This window comes from Sander lucioperca, chromosome 12 (genome assembly GCF_008315115.2).
Source record: "Sander lucioperca isolate FBNREF2018 chromosome 12, SLUC_FBN_1.2, whole genome shotgun sequence".
Taxonomy (NCBI): domain Eukaryota; kingdom Metazoa; phylum Chordata; class Actinopteri; order Perciformes; family Percidae; genus Sander; species Sander lucioperca.
Window position 1 is genome coordinate 24,384,539 of NC_050184.1, and position 22,112 is coordinate 24,406,650.

The window sequence follows — 22,112 nt, forward strand, 5'->3', positions numbered from 1 at the left end:
CAGCTAATACAAGTGATCTGAAAGCCTCTTATTTACTCGCCGGACTTGCCTTGGATGCACTCTTCCTCACAGGACTGTGGCAGTTAGTGGTAGCCATGACTATGTGCAGTGTTTCTTTGTCCAATTACCCTGTGGTCAGTTCAGAACTAATATAAGGAATTGTGATATGACTGGGATGTGAACTCTGTGTGTGCCTGTGCGTGTTGTGCTTGTGTGTGCTTTTATGTGTGTGGCTTAGGATCAGAAAACAAGAGTGTTGTATTGGCCAGCACCGCCATTCAGCTTCTGGATGAGAGGAAATCACCCATAGCTGCGGGTAAGTGTGGACTCAAGTGGTTCTTTATCTCTCCCACACACACTTCTAGATTGACAGAGGCTGCAATATATTTCCCTTACACTGCTATGTTGGCTTTGTTTTCTCAGTCTACAGTTGTCTAACCATACTTCTTTTCCTCTTTTTGAGTTGAAACACTCACTGCCCACATATGCTATTTTTTTTGTCCATGCGCTTGCCCCTGCATGTACGTCAGAAGAAGGCGAGAGTGCAACATGGTACAGACGTTTGCATCCAAGAGTATTTATGCCTACATATATTAATAGATGCCAGTTTCATAAACGCCTTTTGTGCATTCATCTTTTGCCCCTGTGGTTATTTAAGGCATATTGTGGCCTAGAGGATTTCATTGTGGCCTGCCTCATCTCACGTCATGGTGACTCAGAAGCCCCACAATGTCACACCCATATAATGCAACTTGGTGCAATCAGCTAGTTGATGGTATGAAGTGCGGCCCTCTGTTTGCCATCAACTTGGTTACGGAGAAAGATTAAATGGAAGAAATGGGGACACTGGGGGAGGATAGAGATATAGACGTATGGTTTCACAGTAGTTCAGTATCTTTCAGAAAAGTTGCAAAATTACATAATTCATCACCCACCTCCCCGAAGGCACCAAATGACTTCCAGTCATCGTTTTGTGTATTATGTAGCTAATGCAATATTTTTACTGTGGTACTGTACAGTACATATGACGATGACAAGTTAGAAAATAGATTTATATTTTTGTCTGCAAGTAACATAAAGAAAGTTGGAAGCACCTTGTTTGCAAAAGTTAGAATCTTTTTTTTTTTTTTTTTTTTACAGCTTCTCACGTTGAGTAAAATACAAACATACAGAATGGCTAAAATATAAAGATAGATAGACAATGTGTTTCTGGCTCAATTCTATTCCTCAGGCAGCTATGCTTGAAGTAAGGTTCATTCAACTTTCTTTATGTTTATCCTCTGCATGCCTTTTGAAAGTCCTGTTGTCCCACTGTATTTTACATTGATAGCTTTAGTAATCACCCAGTTCAACTGTCTTTTATGTGCAAGTTATACTATTCAAATACAGTGTACAGAGTGTGCAGTATTGCAATTATTTCCATTGCCCAAATGCGCCAAGGATCAATGTGGAGCACAGCTTTTGCCTCATATTAAAAGCTTCTGATTAGCTATGCAAGTTCTCGTGTCGACAGATGAGAGCCAGTAATGCTAGTAGGGGAATCACAGAAAAATATCTGGACAATGGAAAGACAAACTAAAGAAAGGAGAAAGAGGAAAATTGTATAGAAATGCAGTGATAAAGTAAGAGAAGAAATAAAAGGGCAGAGAAAGAGAAAATTATTTCACGGTGCCTGAATGCGTTGACATGAAAGCAGTGCATTGTGGGTACTCTTGGCCTGGGGGAAACCACTGGAGCAGAAGGACAGAGATGGGAGAGTCTGTGCAGTGCCACAATGTGTGCGTGCACACACACACATACACACAAACACACACACGCGCGCGCGCACACACACACACACACACACACACACACACACACACACGTACATAGAGGGAGCATCAGATTTCTAGCAGAGTGGTACACAAGCAGCCCACAGTTTACACCAGCCCACGGTATTATTTGACATTGTTGACTTGATCACTATTGTTTTTAAGATTATATCATTCTCTCAAATCCTGTTCAGCAGCAATCCAAATGACTAATCAGTAACAAGGTTTTATGAATACCCTATTGTTACATTGGGTGCTGATGTACAGTAATGACGATTATGCTTGTCAGATTGGGGGATGTCTGTAAGGATTATTTTATATAAGCGAGTCAGATGGGAGGAGAGATGTAGGCTAGAATGCAAATTTAGCGTGGGCCGGTTAGGGCCAGTTTTCACTGCTCTGCGCTTCACTGAGCTGTAGACTTGTAAATACGCTAATACACTAACTGAACAGGACAGGCTGATGACATCACACACCATGGGCCCTGCAGACATTGCTTGAATCACAATGTTACTGTGTTCGTACATACATGCCTATGTATTCCAGCGTGTCTGTTTGTGTGTTTGTGTGTGTGTCAGTGTTTGTGGTCACATCCTGAGCCACGTGCAGCGAGTCTGCTGCCTTAATATACAGAGCCACAAAACTCAGATCAGCCGTTTAGACCAAAGGCATCTGTGTAGAGTCATGTGCCTCCACACTACACTGAGTAAGCTGAAAATGACTGCTGAGGGCCAATTATTAATATATAGATTATATTAATGGATGCTCGTAATGTGCACAATAAACTAAATTTCTAATATAATCTTAAAACATTGCCTGAATATTCTCTCTGTAACAGTTCACAAACATTAAAATAATCAAGAAACAGAAATCAGATTGACCTGCTGTTTCATTATATAATACTTTAGAATTCCCTTGATATGGTACCAGTAAACTCCATCAGAAAAAAAGGTTGGGAATAAGCTGAGAATACATAGCCTACTGTATATGTAAATGCATCTCTCATAAATAGCAAACTATTAAAGTTATATCAAGTATAATCCACAATATTTTCATAGAAATATATGTTTCACCATGTTATCTTGTCAAGTTGACATAATAACAATTCAACAGAAACTTAACTAACCAAAACTAAAAGAAAATGTTTTACTGTACAAGCAACACATGCAAACACCACTAATTTAAATATTACCACGGTAACACTTCAAATGAGGGGTATTTTCCTGTTTTTTTTAAGAAATTGGTATTGCTATCTGTGACATTTTCTTTTCACCAAAGGTTGCATGGCTACATTAAATTTAACTTGGTTTCCAGAATTGAGTATTGTGTTGAGTTATTTTATTTTTTAAAACAATTAGTGAAACAATTAGTGAAACAGAGACATACAGAAAACGGTAGAATCCAAGCCAAAGTGGACTTTTTTAAAGATACTTTCTCCAATTAAGGATACATGCCTTCTTAAATTATTTACCAGTAGACAAATAGTAATCAGGTAAAATGTTTCCCTTTATTTTATATAATACATACTAAATGACATGACTACCATTATGTGATCAGCATTAACTCACAAACAAGACTCAACTGATCTCAAAAACTGTAGATCTAGTTCAAATTCAAACTCGTGAACCTCTGAGGTCATAGAAAAACAACATGGCTGAGTCCAGGTTTTGTTGTTGTTTTCGTTTTAGTTTGTTTCATTATTGCTTCGATGAATTCCCCATCTTCACTTCAGTTGTCAGAAAAATATCCTTTAAGAAAACAAATTTCTTCCTTAAAACTATATCACGTTATTAGGCACAGACTCTTATATTCTCTATAAATATGTGCCTACAGTATACATTTCCACATGCACACTCAAGCAAAAACACTGACACAAACACTCTCATTCTCATTCTCTTACTCTCACGTCAATGATACAAACAACTTAGAACAAAACTTAACGGACAGCAGCTGCCTACTATAAGTTTTTGCAAAATTACCTCAAAATCAGACTCCAAATTATGAACAACAACTAAAATACAACAAATTCTGAAATCCATTGTTTTTAAATACCAGAGCTTTTCTATCATACCTACAAATACACAATTATAAATATATAGCAATTTGTTCCTATCTGTGATATGCATTTTTTAGATAAAATGGAATTGATTCCTTTTGGATTCTTTGGCCTGCCCCTCGAACCCACATACAGCAGAAGATACTCTTCTCATCAGTGCATAGTCAAATACCTGTGGAGTTTAGCTACCCAAGTCTTGGTAGGAGGTGAGCACACACACACCCACACATAAAGAATCTCATTCTCTTCTTTTTTCTCACACATGCACTAGCACACACATCAATCCACTCTGGATTAGGTTAAAGGGTTGAGGCCCAGGTTTTAAGTCCAGGGTTCATGTTATCACCTCCTAGGCGATAGCATTCTCCAGTGGTTCCTTCTCATCTGCTATGGCATGATCTGCCCCCTTAGCTGCTGCCAACTCCTCGTTCTTCTTAAGCTCCCGCTGATATTTTGCCATGATAGCGGCGTAGGCGCAGCCGTACACTGCTGCAGCCAGCATCATCAGACACACAATCCCACATACTACGCCGGTGATGATCACTGTGGCAATTGCATGGCGCAAGTTGACAGGCCGATGCCTCTGCTTAGGTTCACACTCTGGCAAACCCCCTCCTCCTCCTCCGCCTCCTCCCCCGCCACCAAAACCCTCCCCCATTGCCATGGGGACATGGATAGCGTGGCTAGAGGGATGAGCATGGTTGCCATGGGTGTGGCCTCGCAGTAGCCTCTCAGACTCCAGGTGGTGTATGTTAGCAAACAGGTAATGGTAGCTTGTGGTCATGCAGGCGTGGAAGAGCTGGTAAGGGACTTTCTGCAGGTCTTTATCCCTCATTTCCTCTGGCTGGGAGCAAAGCACCTCATCCACCACTCCACCTTGGGATCAGAATTAAATAGTTAGATCAGAATGAGATGGTAAAAGACTGACGGAGGGGCAGGAAGTAATAGGGATGCGTGCATTAGTCAGTTGTGTAGTATAAGCACATTACCTTCTGTTAATTGCCCATTTCCTTTTAGCTTACTACAGAGGAGGCCACAGTCATAATCATCATAGCTGAGCCTGAACCTGCCCATAACTTGAGATTTTTATTAATGTAGGGTGTAATGGCTTACTTTAATGGGTCATATTAGCAAGTGTTATATGATTAACATCTCAATCACTGGAGCCGAAGGAATCGAGGCAGAGAAAGCATTGAGTTGGGACTTTATTGGCTGCCCTCTGTTTATCCCGTAAATCTCTTTATTTCATTAATCATCTCTCTTGGTATTCATGTCGAGCGTGCTCTGTCACACACTTCCTGATTCTCTGCCTGATTCTCCACTGGCTTTCTATTAAGCATACATCCCTGTATCTGGGTCCATTGTTCTGTTTTGCAGTAATTAGAATTTTCAGCCTCTAAGACAATAGCTGTGTCAGGGTAACACAGGCGTGTAGGCGGGCCAGCCAACTCCAAGCGAGCTATATCTTTCAGTGTACACTGGTTATTGTGTTATCTAATCTATGCTGGGGTTGGTCTAGAATGGAAAATAATGTAGTTGGCAATTTAACACACACTATCTCTGGCTGTATAGATCACTACCATACTTTTAAGAGCTGCTGCATAGAGTGCCTCACATGACATTATTCTTATTGCTGCATGGTACGTTTTGCTAAGCTTTTTTGGTCAGGCAATGCCAGTGAAGCAACAGTCACAATAAAGACTCTACTGTAAATGTTGTAAATCGTCACCATAACATTATCCAATACGGCTCTGACATGCTTGTCGTCACCTCCCCAAACACAGTACTCATCAGATGTTAATAATAGTATAAAAGCCAAAACAACATGCATTCCTTCCACACACACACACTTATTCCACAATGTTTAATAACTGGAAAGACGTTTTAGCCTGTTTTTAACTCCACTGTGTCAACCTCTCAGCGCACAATATATAAATATTTTGAGGTCAGTCAGTCTATTTTATTCACTAAAATGGACTCTACTCTCATTGTGTAAACTGGTCATTTCAATATATAGGCCAGTCATTTCTGCCCTAATGCCCAGCAGGAAAGGCATTGAGATGGATGGATGTTGGAAATGTTACAGACATTTCCCTAGCCACTGCCTGGAGCTACTAGTGGTCTAACCTTTGAAGAGGTAGGACTCCAGCCAGAGTTTGAGGCCTATGAGCTGGCAATCACACCTCCAGGGGTTGCTTCGTAGTGTGAGGCTGTCCAGGCGGGTCAGGACTTCCAACAGGGAGCGGTCCAATCGTGTTAGCCTGTTGTATGCTAGCCCCAGGTGGCTAAGGTTCCTCAAACTGTCCCCCATGGCTCCAGGCAAACCCCACAGGCTGCAGTAAAGGACAAGGTAAGGAAATGAAATACATTCAATGAGTTATCTGTGATCAAGTTTACACTGTGTATTGTTCAACCAAGGACAAACAACAAACTTGATCTATTCCAGTGTTGTTGCTTAACCTGTTGTGTGAGAGGTCCAGGTGTGAAAGCGAGCGGATAGGCCCAAGCAACCGCTTGTCAAGCTCTCTCAAGCTGTTGTAGGCTAGGCTGAGGCGCTGTAGAGTTCTGAGACCCAGCAGCGCAGTCGGTGAAACAGATGTTATAGAGTTATTAGATAGATCGAGAATTCGGACAAGTGGTATTTCTCGGAAAGCCATTGACCCCAGCCCCCTGATACGGTTATCTTGGAGATAAAGTTCTTGGGTGTCCGGATGCAGTCGTCGGGGGATGTCATATAGGCCTCGACCCCGGCAGTCTACTACTTTGGTGTTGCTGTTGCAGCTACACTCCTTTGGACAGGCATGTGACAAAGAGAGGATGGAGAGGAGGGCACACACCAGTACCACTGTGAAAACAAGGGGGACAAATATTGGATTAGACATCTTAACATATATGCTTGTGTATTTACAGCCAAATATGAAAGAAAAGTATTTTATTTTTTAGGTTGACAAAGGAGGTGATCTCTTTCAGCAAGACTCTGGACTACTATTACATAATTACATACATTCACACTACAGTCTTCAACTGCCATCATGACCACCTTCACTGAAATAAATAAATACCTTTGTCACAGAAAATAGACATTTAAGTGCGTATAAATGCATTTGAAAATAAAGTCTTTGAAAAGAATGAAGTTCACTTTGTCTTTGTGCAGATGAACAGTACTGTTCACAAGAAAGTAAACTTATTACTAATATGCCAACTCCCACTTCCCACCCTCCCTTAGCCAGTGGCCCTGGGTGACTTCACCAAAGACTCATCACCCCTCACCCACACACAAATCCATACGCAGCAGATATTGGGTGTCTGATTCCCATTTGAGATGACTTCACATGTCCATTCCTTCTGGAACATTACAGCAGTATTTATAGCATTGGCTGGACTAGCTTGAGGGTCATTGAAATGAAGCTCAGACCCAAGCCTGGGAATGAAGCTGGCTCACAAGTTGCACTCACAGATCCTGAACAGATTGATTAGCTGCACCATGTTTATCTCCATAGGCATACGTTGTTCTTCTAAAACAGCCATGTTCCTAATTGGGTTTGTTTAATGTTTTCTCAAATGGGAATTATCTCGTTTTCTCCTGTATCATGCATCATCTTCAACTAGAATCTTTGCCTAAATTATGCCTTTGTGGTGAAGCAGCTGTGGGTCTCATATTATCAACCTGAAGCTTATTTTCAGATTCATCTTAGGAAACACTGTGCAGCTGAAATAATCAAACAACCATTGAGGAATGTTGATTTGCATGGGACAGCACAATATAATTGTTCAAATTCTGTGCTCATACAACACTCATCTCGAACAACTGCTATTTAGCATTCAGCAGTTATGCAGCAGTATCACTTGGAAAATACCAAAGCCTTTCGCACACTGCTCCCCTATTCTTTGAACAAACACTATTGTAACATAGTCTACTAATTAGAGTGACCGTTTCCCATTAACAAGCATGTAATCATAATTTTCTCTTTGCTGGCTGGTGGACTTTTTGCAGTGGATTTTAGAAATACCCAGGCGCTGACACTCCCAGGTCTAAGCTCAGGTGTTAGTTTGGTACGGCGGTTCTTGGCAGCGTTGTTGTTTTGATGTTGCTTGCGTCAACAATAAAAATCAGAACATGGCTGGGTTGAGATTTAGCATGCTGCAGTGCAAAGACGTGTGTTATTTGCGTCCTTGTTAGTAAAGTGAGAGTGTGTGTGTATGCAAGAATGCATTTAATTGGATGTGCTTACACACGTGTGCACCTACTCATAAACAAACTCAAATACATATAATGCATGGACACACATAAACAGCATCAGCTCAGTGGAGCGTTGTAACAACAACTCTGGAATGAGTTCAACACAGGAGAATAGCTCTTTGCTCTGATGTGTCCCTCCAGCCCAAAGTACACACAGAGAAGCTTTAATGACATGCACACACAACTCACAGCAAGTACTGCTTTAAATCAGCTTGGTAACAATGTCAATACCTATTTGTAACAGGAAACACTCAGAGGCAATGCTAATGTGTGTGTGAATGTAGTGCTGGTGTGTGTGCATTTAACTGCTTAAATTTAGGAAGTGTTGTGGTTGTAAGCCAGGAGCAGTCCATGCTTCATTACCACTCAGTTATACAACAGTCTACACAACATACTAGACTCAGCAGCTGATAGCAGCCCACCTAGCCATGCACACGTACAACACACATATACACAAATACATTCATGTTCATATTCTTCCCAGTGATGGAACTCCTACCTCTCATATCTGCCAGTCGTCCTTGGGCCACTTGCATTCAATCTTTTTTTTAACTCCCTTTTTGGATTCTAGTGACTGTCACTGGTTGATGATCCATTAGCCACCGGTAGCAGGTTAAGATTAGCTGTCCAGACTCTCATCTGTGTAGGCTGATATGGTCAATAGGTAGGAATTAGAGGCTGAGATCAGCAGCAGGAACCTGTGTTGCCTTCAGGATCCCCAACACTGCACGGGCATGAAACCCCATCAGAGCAGGCAGATCAGAGCACAGAGCTTACTGCCAGCCAGTCTGGGAATCACTGGAGTTAGGGAGCTCTTCCACTCTCTCTCTCTCTCTCTTTCTATCTCTCTCTATCGCTCTATACCTCTTCCTCTCTCTCACTGCCTCTCAACCTCTCTTTCTGTCTCTTGTATTTTTCTTCATGCTGTTGGTTGCTATTTTCCCTTCTCTCTTGCTTGATATGATTTTTTGTTCTGCTCCTCTATTGAATCCATGATTGGGGGAGTGTGATGGCGTGTCATCTCCCAGCGGACAGCTGCTCCTCTTAAATCACAGCGCACACACGTGCACTGACATTTACGTTATCTCCTATTGCTCTGGCAAGAGTTTAACAAGACAAAATTAGATCTGGATTGTGGTATGTCAAATACACAAATCCTCAAAACACTTCAACACAGAGTGAACACATTCAGAGGATGCCCATTGCTGTGGCATGCTCTGATGATATTATGCATGAGCCGTGGGCAGAAGGGCTGGCAGAACACGCCCCCAGCACAGCAACACAGAACGCACGAATGCACAACTACGCATGCACACATGCACACCAGGATATTAAGCTGTTGCAGTAAATTCACATGGAGTTTTTTTTCTTTTTTTCTCTTTTACATGTAAATGGATTGACTGTTAAGCTTATCTGACCACATGGGTCGCTTGAAGGAGAAGCAAAAAATGAACAAAGATGGATACAGGGAGGGATTAATGATGGAATCGTTTTTTTAACGATGATTATGATTAAGCTTAAGCTTACTAGCTGACCTTGGCTTGTAGTACCCTCCCTGATATTTGCCCTCCTGTCCATCCATATTTATATCCTTACTTCTGCTGAAGGGCATGGCAATTATTTTCATTCTGTCATATACAGTAAAAAGTGAAGTCAATTTGTCACCTGCTTATACTTAGTCGATTTATTGTGGGTAAATGTGTGAAGAAATCAGCCTTGAGCAATTAATGCACACGTGAAGATGCTTTAAAAAAACATGAATGCATGTATAGGGTCATGCCCTGCGCAAACATGTACACTTGCATCCACACTCACATGCACACTTGAGTGGTCATCTGCACCTACATAGGCAAACACATCCTCAAATGTGTGATGACACCTTTATATTTGCTAAAAGTAAAAGTAATTTTTGTTGATGTGTACAGACTGCAACGTCTAAAAATGTTAAGCATCAAGTTACAAAAAAGGAAAGAGAGAAAACATGCCCTACTTTTCCTCCTCTGACCAGATTGTCATATGTTATCACCATGTGCATCTCTAAAGCATTTCATGCATGTGGCATCAAGGCCTTAAGGGCAAACTACAAAGATGGTTTGCATGATTTGCATATGATCTTTTCTATTTAATCTTATGGTTTGTTCAGAGAGCTATTTGAGATTTGTTCAGCACAGATTTTTCCAAATGTTTTTCAAATGTAAAGCAATGAACCACCTGATCATTTTTAAAGTAATTTATCTGGATTTTGCAACAACGAATAGTCTTAATTTTGCCTCAACCACAACACACAGGAAGGAGAGGTAAATGGTTCTGACTTCTGGCACCCTTAATAGCCTCCCATTCTGCTCATCCTCTAAATGTTGCTCAGCATCATGACATGATCCGCCCCTGTGCTGTGTAGCTGCTGTGGAATGCACAACTAAAATTTGCAAATCACTACATCTCTCAGACAGCTCTGTGTGTTTGTGACACTTGTATGCGGGTTTATGCTTGTACTAAAGGCGCTGTCACCAGGATGTGAATTGATGCATAAACACTCAAAGTGAAGAGAAACACTCATGCTTGCCCTTGCAAGCCTTGCCCAGCACGTACCTGAGCATATACATGCACACACTCGGATGCACCCTTGCGCTGATGGATGTATATGTTTATACAATCCTTACTAGAACCTGAAATATCCGTAGGATTTAAACCAGTTGTCATCTCTCCTTGCCTGGGATTGCACTGCTAGCAGATTGGTGATGGGGTGGATTTGGAGTGGATTTCATCTTTGGACTCATAAACCCAGCTCAGGGCATAAATAACCCAAAGTTCCTAAATTATACCTTGGGAAATTAAATGTTCCCCCATAGCACAGAAAAGTCCCGAGCATTAGTGAGATAGATTTGGGCTTTTCTCTTTTTGCTCTGAGCCGACTTCCAGGTAGCAGCCAACGTCAATGTGCACTTTTCACCTCTAATACAATTTTACAGAGCAAAATCCTGTACTGCTCATTTTGGATTCATGTTTCCATGAATTATTTTATTTGCTGAACAGATCCTATATTATTTAACTATATTTAACAATACCATATACTACATAGATTATTTCATGTTTCAGATGAGTTGTGTCATGAAATCTTACATCTTTTAATCTATTTAATTATTTAAGGTTTCACAGTATTTTCTATCTGACAACTTATTTGACATCCTTATCTGTTTTCTTTCTCAGTCACTCACTAGTTCCTTTGTTTTTACAGCTTCTTTTAGAGTAGATGATCCTGTGTCTTTTATTGGCTTAATGATCCAGGTTCTCTCTGGTTTTATACCATGTGTGTTTCCATTGCTGTTGCCCAGCATCTTAAATTAGCCTCTTCTCCTGGGTTTTCCATGTGGGTGTAGAAATGGTGGGCTGCTGAAAGGATCTGGCAAAGCTTATGACGGGATAATCTGCACCTGTTCCTCTGGATAAGGACTAATAATACTATTAGCTGTTTGTGTATGGATGTGTGTTTCAAATCCAAATTTTATAACAAGATAAAATCAACATTTGTGCAATATAAGAATAAGTATTGTTTAATTATGTATAATTGGCAAGCTGCATTATATTACAGTAATCATACATCAGGTAGACAACACTGACTCCAGTATTGTCTTGATACCAATAGCACAACAGCGTTAGAGATATAAACACCAAATCTTTCCTCTTTAATAGCTACATGCACTTTAAGATATCTTAAACATGATGTATACATTCTAAAATCCTCCCAAATCCCATAAATAATGAATCTAGAATTAACAACATAACAAATTTTAGCAAAAGGACTTTGTACTGATGGGACATCCTGTTTGGAAATCAAATATGTGCTTGGCAACATGTAGCCAGTTTTACCATTGCTTTGCACTTGGATGAAGCTCTTAATTGTGCTCCTGAAAAGACGTACTATACAGACCCCAAACACATGGCAAACCCCCGCTGAGAGAAAGCTAGGGTCCTCTGAGTCTTAGTAGCAGGGGGTCGAAGGAGTGGAGGAGGAGAGGAGGGATGTTAAAGTCTGTGTGAATCTTTCCTCAGCCAACTCTGAAAAATGTAATGGTCATATCTGGGCATTTAGGGACCTGCTGGGATGAGGCTCTGTATACCAACTCTGGAAATGCCTACCGGGATAACAACAGGGAGTGAGGAATGTGATGGATTTCATGTGGACACAGAGAGAGAGGTTGGGTTTAGAATCGTGTGAAACCACATTTTGAGTGTGGTTAGCAACATCTGTGCACATGTGTGCAGACAGTACAGTATTATATACAAATGCACACACTTAGCCTTCCTACGTATATGTGTGTCTTTTCCCTCAGTTGGGGTTCACAAAAGATGCACTCTTACTCTGTGTGTATTTAAATAATATCTCTCTTGCCTGTAGGACGACTCCTGCAATGATAAAGATCACAGTGCACTTGCACTTCAACACACAGAACACGCACATGTCCAGTTGTTACGTCTCTGTGACTCTGTTGACTCTCTTTCAGCTGTGGGCATCCAGATGAAACTAGAGTTCTTTCAGAAGAAATTCTGGACAGCCAGCAGACAGGTACACATGCTTAAACACAAACCATGCTTACACATTCACATGTATCATACAAACCCACTTGTAAACCTAAAATAATACAAAAACATTTAAAATACAAAACAATTTAACACAAAAGAAAGTCAAGTCTATTTGAAAAAAAAAATGTGTTTCATAAAGCCTTACTTTGTTTTTGTGCTATTTGTTTTACTTGAATAATAAATTGACATGTTGTGAATATGACTCAATGACCCATAAAATCTGTTTAAATATTTTGGTAGAACTTTTAACACATGAAGGTCATCATTCTGTTTCATTCAATGTATTTATTTGAAAAGGATTTTGGAAGACTGTTAAGTTTTTCAGCGTACAAAAGGAACAGCCTTAATATTTGGTGTAACACCCAAATACAGTATGCAGATATATTCTTTTTTCATCTTACAGTGTGCAGCATTGGATGGTAAATGCTCCATAAGCTGTGATGATGAGGTCTGTCAGCCTTCCATTCTTCATCAACCATGCATGATTCTGTCACTTTTACTTCCTACAATTACTTTAACACTTTGTTTTCTATTTAACAGAACATTAACTGCTACCTCATTGACAACAACGGCTTTGTTTTGGTAGCGGAGGACTATACTCTGGTAAGACATTGACACACAAAGAGACACACATACAGTGCCAGATCAGGCATGATTAATGGAAAATATTGCCTAATATTTATAGTTAGAATAAACACATTCTTTTTTGTTTTTCATACGAGCAGATAACAAGCGAAAATTCTGATGTTATTTTAATTCAAGAGAAGCATTTAGCCCATTAACTAGCTCTGATAGCAGCAATAGGCTATAAAGACAATTGTGTTTGTGCCAAGTGTGAGTATACACATACAATATAATATATAATACAATATATTTATATTAAGTCAGGTTTAAGATTGCATAAGAGTGGATGTGGTATGTAATCAGTCAGTGCATATCTAAACTTAGCACAAAAAGTAAGGAAATTTGTGTTTGGTAGATTATTTCTCTGTGGTAACAATGCTTTGTGCCCCGTATATGGGTTGCGCCCATGAAACATTTGCCAAATCTTCTCTGCCATTGCCAAACAGCTTATTCTGCCATTGACTCGTTTGTTGTTTGGTGGATTGGATGATTCTGCCTACGGCAGTTAGATCATAGGGTCAAAGTGTGGAAAAGACACGTAGAATGCTATGCTGATTGCTGCACCGATAGAGTAACACCTTTTGGTGGAGGCAGTGTGATGGTGTGGGGCGGCATCTCCCTCACTGGAAAAACGAGGCTTGTCATCATTGGAGGCAATCTCAATGCAGAGAGATATAGAGATGAGATTCTGCAACCAGTGGCAATCCCATATCTGCACAGTCTGGGGCTGAACTCTATCCTCCAAGATGACAACGCTCGCCCCCACAGGGCGGAGTTTATCAGAGACTACCTCCAGAATGTGGGAGTGGAGAGGATGGAATGGCCTGCCAGCAGTCCTGACCTCAACCCCATTGAACACTTGTGGGATCAGCTTGGGCGTGCTGTTCGTGCCAGAGTGACCAACACAACTACATTGGCTGACTTGCGACAAATGCTGGTTGAAGAATGGGATGCCATCCCACAGCAGTGTGTGACCAGGCTGGTGACCAGCATGAGGAGGCTGTTGTGGCTGTGTATGGTTCTTCCACACGCTACTGAGGCTCCTGTTTGTGAAATGAATAAATTGTTAAATTGCCAATATTGTTTCTTCAAACTTCAATCATCCAATCCACCAAACACCAAACGAATCAATGGCAGAATAAGCTGTTTGACATCGGCAGAGAAGTTTTGGCAAATTTTTCATGGGCGCAACCCACATACTCAGCGCTGCTGCTCATCCCACAAATGCATGTTCCTTACAAATGGGGCTCCATTTGAAAGGGAACTAAACAGGCTTTCCAATGGTATAAGATGTATTGCCAAAAAGCATTGTTACCACAGAGAAATAATCTACCAAACACAAATTTCCTTGCTTTTTGTGCTAAGTTCTTAAATTTGTTTTTCTTTTACGATTACAATCCCATGCATATTGTTGCTTAGACTGCTCTTAAGGAGACATGGTGCTGCCCTAGCATATACCCTCTGCTTTGCTGTCACCAGACATGCTGTCACTCTGGCTTTGGCTCATTTAGAAGCCAGTCCGCTGGCTGTCACTGCCCTTCTCTTCCTCTGCATGTCCTTTTCATGTGTCTCTCACTTGCCAGCTCCCATTTTTTATTTGATCTTAATTTAGATGTGATGGAGCATTTAGGGTTCCACTTGTCAAGTTGTTTCATCTCATTGTTGTTTAGTAGAGAAAAATGTAATCAACCAGCAAGGTTACAATAATATGATCGGTCCAAATGTTGTATTACTGTAAATGTGTGAGCGGTCTTGAGTAGGTTTGGAGCTGGAGGATCTACCAGGCTGTGTCATTTCAGGCAATTTCATGTTGTTGGATGGAGGGTGTAGTTCACCCTCCCAGTCCTGTGTCGGATGTGGCTAATGGATGCTAATGGTTTGATAGCTTTGCCCTTGTGGCATCAACTGACTTGGTGCACTTTGGACAGGCAGTAGGTCAGGCCTGTGACTGTGTAACAATCATGAATCTCAGGGGGTCTTGAATCACCTCGGTCTGTTTGTTGAAACAATTAATTAATACAAAAAACGGACAACAATTTTGATTTATCAAGCTTCTTGAATGTTAAGATCCCTATTATTGTAAATGACTAAATAAAAAAAAAATAAATGCAGACAAAACAATACATTTGAAGATGTCACCTTTTGCAGACTATCAGAACAGTAATGACCGGCTTTGGGAAGCTTTATGTGTGGGTGATTTATTCCTAGTTATGTCCCTAAAAAGTGTGTTTGCATCACTGATTTTTCTCTTTGGCCATGGCCTCTTGGTCTTTTAGCTGAGCAGAAGGAGTAATCCCACAGACCATGTAGCAATGGGTTGTGTCTGCATGCTTTAGGGTTTGCAATTGAAGGTTTCTCGCATCCAATCCGATCTGGACATGTGACCACTTTTGTACCTGTACCTTCTTATAAACACATAGTTTTAAGGGGATGTTAGTTTGACATTTTTATAAAAAAAATATATATCTTTTTTCTTCTTTCTCAGACAGGAAAATTCTTTGGAGAAGCAGAGAGAGCTGTAATGAGTAAGCTTCTGCAGATGGGCTCTTTCAAGAGGTAAGTATCAAACTGCTCCAACAACTTCAAACTGCACATGTGTGTGGGTGTAATAGTGTGTACTTATAATATGTGCCAGCACATGTGTAGGTATTAATGTGTGTGTAAATGTATGTGCATAATATCAGGCAGGCCACAGAATGAGAGCACGTCCCACCTCTCGCTGACAGCTTTTAACTTGGCCAATCGTGTTGAGCTATTCAGTGCTGAACTCCGACCCCTCGCTCAGCAGAGTTCTCCGTTAGGGGATTACAGCAAATCTTTTCCTGAAACGAAGGAATTAGGAGAAACTTGAAGTCTCACACACACACACACACATAGACACATTCAGGCATATACTGCTTGTTGTAGACTTGTGTCTTCTGGAAAATGCCAGGAGCAGTGGGTGGTGACGTTCTGCAATTAATTTGGAAATTTAACCCGGGAGGATAACTTTCCCAGTATTAGAGAGAAGAAATATAGAGAAGCAGACAGAGACAAGCACATATTGTAGTTTGACTGTGTAGTCAAACTGGTATGGTCTAATATTCGTTGAATCTTTAGAGAACTTAGTTGCAGAAGCTTACAACCACATTTCCAACACTGCAGTTGTGCCTTCGGGATGTGGGTGAGGAGATTTTAACCATGCTGTCTCAGTGCATAAAAATCAGGTGACAAATCATCGACAGCCACGCCTGTTTATCATAGGGATGAAACTCAAAAGCTGACAGCTTTAGTTTATAGTCCCACTCGTAAAAAACAGAGGCCTACAAGTGCTTTCAATGAATCTTTAATGTCGGATGATGAGGGATTGTTTTAAATTAAGGACGACGTATGATGAATGAATAATAGAACTTGTGTCGGTGAAGTATGAGCATGATGAGTAATAGAGCTTATGGATCTTAACACTAATGAATCCAATGAGATCTGTCCTAACCGAGTGCCATCTGTAGATAATTAATGCTCTAAGTTGCAGCACAGTTTTTGTCTTGTCAAAAAAAACATTAAAGACATTTTTAAGTGTGCCACTTAAAGTCGACACCCAGCTGCCAGCTTGGATTTATCTGTCAGCATCAAGGCTGCAGATGAAGACACATGTGGACAAATTATTTTGAGTTACATTTGGATTATCCATCTTTTTAAACAAGCAATAGAAAGGTAAATCAATAAAAACATTGAGAATGATGGTATGCTCCCATGCAGAGCAAATGAAGGCTCACACACTCACATACAGCAGTCACACACCCATGAAAAACACACACACACACACACACACACACACACACAATTCAACATCAATTCAAAGACATTACATTAGTCAAAGTTTGCTGGTAACACCATTATGTGGCCTGGCTTAGCGCTAATTGGTTCCTGGCGGTGTGTTGGAGCTGTGTGTCACCGGTACTGTGACTGAGGTTTAAGCATCGCCCAGGGCTGCGGATAGATCATGCCCACTCAGACATCACACACATGCACATGTCAAGTATATAGGAACTTGTCCACGGGCTATGAGAAAGAGACGTCCAGTGTGTTTGTGTGTGTTACGAACCCCTTCAATAACCTCACCCAGACAGACCCAGACCTCACACCCTCAGGGTCTACTAAGCCCTTAAATCCTCTGATATCCCCCTCAATATCCCCAAATCATCTACACACACACACACACACACACACACACACACACACACACACACACACACCTTCCTACATTACTTTGAGGAACCTCTCAGGAAGCCCTTGGCTTTCAGTTACTTTCCTTTTTGCATTCTTGCCACATCCATCCAATATATTATCCGTAGGTAAAGCAGACGTGGGATCTTTCCTTCCTGCTCCCACACAGCAGTCCAAAAGGCCCCGCAGGCATGGAATATTAGAGATAATGTGTGAATCAAGACTTATATCACCTTATCTGGGCTATATATCTTCCTGACAAATGCATTATGTGTCATACATAACATGTCAAACTTTCTATCTATCTTTAGCTAACTTTATCTCTATTTCTGATGTATCTGTCCTCTCTTTTTTATTTCTATTTACTCAGGGTCACTTTGTATGACTACCAGGCTCTATGTTGGGTTTTTTCAGAGAGCAGTGACAGTGGACACACACTGTTGGATGTACGTACTGCATTTTTTCATTCTGTTCAACCTTGTTGTTTGCGCTCTGTGCGATGCAGAGTTGGGACCACGTTTTATGTGTTTTTAGTGTCTGATCAATATTCTCTCTTCTTTTCTTTAGCCTTACTTTGCTTTCTTCTCCGCTGTGAAGTGGATCCTGACTGAGCTTGTCATGTAAGACTTCTGTGTATGTGAGAGTCTGTAATAGCATACGCTCGCTGCATACATGTGCTTTTGAGGCCTCGTATGGTGGCCTCTCCTGTTAGTGTGTGTATGTGGCTATATATAAACTGTATGTTTGTTTATGTGTGCCTCCGCATGCACATTGACGTGATCATCTGTGATCATGAACAGTAATGGCTACCTGATGTTTCCTGTAGCGTGGGTATTCCTGTGATGCCATCTTGTGTTTTTGCAGAGTCTTTTGGGTGGTCTGTTGTCACCACAGTGCATCATGGGAGGATTGAGTTGTCAGTCCTAATTTTACATCATGTCACAGTGCATACATATTTTTTTTGTCTTTGTATAACCAAATCATCTGAATAAAAAAAAACGGACTAATTACGAGATGAACAAAAGATAACCTGTATTACAAGCTTTGGACAAGTCAAGACTGAAGTTCAGATATAATTTCTTGCTTTACCCGCATGAAAAGAGTCAGATTTGGGCATATCAACAATTGAGAATTCTCAGTAGACGTTTAACTCACTTCTTGAAAAAGGGTTTCATGGTTAAATGGACAGAACAACTTTGAGGCATCTAAGAGGCATAAAAACACAATGGAATTGCAATAGGATAACTGGCAATGAGAGAAAGATTTATATATGTGCCATAAATGCTTTTCAGTTCAATTGATTGTTTTCTGTGAAAATATACAATTTCTCCCGACTGTAGTTCTTAAGAAACTTTCATCGTGTGGTTCAAGAATGTTTGGAATGCAGGAGGGAGTGTTACAGTATGTATTATATAAGCATGTGTTGGAGTGTTTTGTTATGGTCGATGTCTTCTCCGTATTTAGATTCCTGGTGGAGTTTAACTTGTGCGGCTGGTGGTACTCTGACCTCACAGCGAAAGGTAAGAACGCACTCTTTGGTGATCTGCTTGTTCGCTCTCCCTGTGTGTCTGAAGAAAACTCACACATGCACACACTCATATAAAAGTATTTAGCTTATACTGAAATTGTAATAACAGTTTATATATAACAACATTGTCTACATACATGACATTCCAAAGGCTTCATGGATGCACACAGCACTGTATGTACTGTAAGAGCTGCTCAAATGGGCCATCATAATTTATTTTGAATCTGTTAAAGTTGAAAATAGCTACAATGGTCATATTAGATGTAAATAAAGTTGTAAATAATTCTGATCCTCAAATAATAATCTCTACTCAACTATTATGATACAGCTAGAGATTAATATTCTCACTTTACATTTGTGTAATTTGTACACAACTTTGTACAAGTTTGATTGTAAATGATTGCACCAATATACATGCTTTTCAATTTATTTTTTACAAATATAGTTTTTTACATCTAAAAAAGATTTTCGCTGTAACCAAGATTGTCAATAGTAGCACCCATTAATTACATGTCATATGGGTCTGTGTACTTTCATTTTTTTAGTTATGATCTTTGATGATTTTCAACGTTAAGAAAAAGAAATGAAAAAAAAGGTTTTTTTTTCCATTCAAAGATCCAAAAATATTTGTTTCCATTTCCAGAAAGATAAAAAGATAGATATTTTCCTTTGTAAAACAAACAAGGGATATACCAAAAAACTATTTTCTGGGAAACTGGATTTTCTTCTTCTACCAATTCATCACTTTTAAAGCATTGTGAACACAGACAGATTCTTAGGGATCTCATAGCTCCCAAACATCAACTATTTCTAAAGTTGACCTAATTGTTTTTAACTTAATAGCTACATTTCATCTCAAGGCTTATACCTTGACATAACCATATGCAGCAATAAATGAATGACACCTAATTGGCCAGTTTCTAAAAAAAAGTGTTTTTTAGTAATAGTTAAAAAGAAAAAAAAAAGTTAACTTTTTCTGTCTTGGAAAGGAAAGGGAAATAAGTAATTTTGCATTTGCCCATAAAAACATGAACGTCTTTTAGCATGACATGATTCTTTTTATTATGTTTTATTTGTATTTCTAAAAGAATAATCCAAAGACGAAAACCTACACTGACGCAAACACTTTTGGTTTTTCGTCCTAACGCTTAAGTTCACATGGAACAAAGTTCATTGCGGACAGAATAAACAACCAGTGTCCTCAGCACTGACCTCCAGTCGTCATCTTCGCCATCTCCCCTCCATTTCCTCTCGGCCCAGTCAGTGTGACCACTGGAAAAACAGAGTAAAGAGGCACAATCCAAAACCAAAAAGTAAAAATGAATGGCCGAACATGAGATCGCCTCAAGTGACCTCTGTGTGTGTGTGTGTGTGTGTGTGTGTGTGTGTGTGTGTGTGTGTGTGTGTGTGTGTGTGTGTGTGTGTGTGTGTGTGTGTGTGTGTGTGTGTGTTTGTGTGTGTGTCTGTCTGTCTGTCTGTCTGTCTGTCTGTCTGTGTGTGTGTGTGTGTGTGTGTGTGTGTGTGTGTGTGTGTGTGTGTGTGTGTGTGTGTGTGTGTGTTTGTGCATTTGTATTTGTTTGAGTGTCCACGGGGTTATACTTGATGGTTTTATAATCTGTAAGAAGGGTCTCTCCTTCTCTCTCTCTCTCTCTCTCTCTCTCTGTCTCTGTCTCTCTTTCTCTCTCCTCCTGGTTTTATGTCTTTCCTTTTCTCTTTTTCTGTCTCACTTTCTTCCACAAACACGCACATTCTCGTATGATAACCGCCAAGCTATGAAGCGTGAGCATGAGCTGTGATGCCTTATGCTTTACGGTGTGTTGAATACTGTTTGCCTGTCTAAAATTAAAGCCTCACTGAGCATTTTGCAGTATTAATTCTAGCCAAAATTAATATGAAAATATGTACGTGAAAGTAAGGGGGGGGGAGACAGAGAGAGAGAGAGAGAGAGAGAGAGAGAGAAAGAACCACAAAATTAAAGTCTATAAAATGCTTTTCTTGCACACTCTTATCCCGAATGAAGTGAAGCTGGGCATCGCTGCTCGCCAAGCAGTCGAGACAATTTCACAGCTGGCTAGCCTCAGGTCTTAGCAGCACTTTCTGTATCTTTTTACAAAAGAGACACAGGCCTGTGACACACAGCTGAAACTCCCCAATTTAGCAGCCCGTAACCCAATCTACAAAGCCATTCAAGCTGAACTAATCCCAGACGTTTATACATGTAGGCTGTGTTTTTCACATGTGTATAGTTTATATACAACTGCGCGCACACTTTATTTTTACACAATACTGCTGCACTGCTGACATCCAGTAATTAAACTGCTCCTTTCTAATCACACACATAATCCACCCTCTTTAGAAATGTGTGTTGTAAAAAAAAAAAAAAAGTGCCATTACATTTTTTTTAAATAAAGCCACATGTATTGTTTAGATTCCATATGCAAATTTGGATTATATTAGCCTCTGCTTTAATAAACCTCCTTTAAAAAATATTGTACCATATAGAAAAATGTTTGATTTTGCCTCCCCCACTCCTTTCCATCTTGTAGCATTGTTTCAAACCTCTGGGTGGCAGGAGAGTTCAAGCAATGTTGCATTAATGTCTGGCCTAGATTTACACTGGAAATATCCAGCAGGACAAGAGGCAGCTCTGGTTCAGAAATGCTGCTTTCTTTCAAGCTTGTATATTTACAAGGATGTGGTGTGTTTAACTGTTTGCTTACAATCTATTTGCATAACTATTTTAAATATGTATTTTCCTTTGAAATGGATGTTGCACGACTCTCTCTCCCTCTCTCTCTCTCTCTCTCTCTCTCTCTCTCTCCCTCTCTCCCTCTCTCTCTCTCTCTCTCTCTCTCTCTCTCCCTCTCTCCCTCTCTCTCTCTCTCTCTCTCTCTCTCTCTCTCTCTCTCTCTCACTCGCTCTCTTCCTTCTTCCCTCCAGCTCAGAGGATAGGTCGGACCATGCAGGTACCATGTGACACAGAGTACCCGGCCTTTATCTCCGAGAGAACCATCAAAGAGAACTTGGGCAATGTTGACTGTGACGGCTGCATCAAGTATGAGACAT

At 40.4% G+C, this 22,112-nt stretch overlaps 2 protein-coding genes across 3 annotated transcripts in view; one reads left to right on the forward strand and one right to left on the reverse strand.

Annotated features, from left to right (window-relative positions):
* cacna2d3a (calcium channel, voltage-dependent, alpha 2/delta subunit 3a) overlaps window positions 1–22,112 on the forward strand; it is a 159,239-nt gene that overhangs the window by 130,710 nt on the left and 6,417 nt on the right. For both annotated transcript variants that reach the window (XM_036008563.1, XM_031316557.2), the window contains exons 25-33: window positions 239–316; window positions 12,610–12,671; window positions 13,092–13,136; window positions 13,229–13,291; window positions 15,798–15,868; window positions 17,889–17,964; window positions 18,086–18,138; window positions 18,983–19,038; window positions 21,987–22,101. In XM_036008563.1, coding sequence (XP_035864456.1) covers window positions 239–316; window positions 12,610–12,671; window positions 13,092–13,136; window positions 13,229–13,291; window positions 15,798–15,868; window positions 17,889–17,964; window positions 18,086–18,138; window positions 18,983–19,038; window positions 21,987–22,101 — 619 coding nt within the window. The remainder of the gene's footprint in view (window positions 1–238; window positions 317–12,609; window positions 12,672–13,091; window positions 13,137–13,228; window positions 13,292–15,797; window positions 15,869–17,888; window positions 17,965–18,085; window positions 18,139–18,982; window positions 19,039–21,986; window positions 22,102–22,112) is intronic.
* LOC116062065 (leucine-rich repeat and transmembrane domain-containing protein 1) lies at window positions 3,159–9,317 on the reverse strand. Its single transcript, XM_031316558.2, has 4 exons — window positions 8,607–9,317; window positions 6,328–6,712; window positions 5,995–6,200; window positions 3,159–4,743 (listed from the first exon to the last, which is right to left on the reverse strand). The coding sequence occupies exons 1-4, from the start codon at window positions 8,641–8,643 to the stop codon at window positions 4,217–4,219; spliced, it is 1,155 nt and encodes a 384-aa protein (XP_031172418.1). The 5' UTR covers window positions 8,644–9,317; the 3' UTR covers window positions 3,159–4,216.

Bases quoted from the DNA above. Each gene is read 5' to 3' on its own strand.
- LOC116062065 (XM_031316558.2), bottom strand. From the start codon at position 8,643: ATGCAAGTGGCCCAAGGACGACTGGCAGATATGAGAG. The intron at 6,713-8,606 runs GTAGGAGTTCCA...TTGTTTTCACAG, and splicing joins ACGACTGGCAGATATGAGAG to TGGTACTGGTGTGTGCCCTC. The intron at 6,201-6,327 runs GTTAAGCAACAA...CCTTTACTGCAG, and splicing joins CTGGACCTCTCACACAACAG to CCTGTGGGGTTTGCCTGGAG.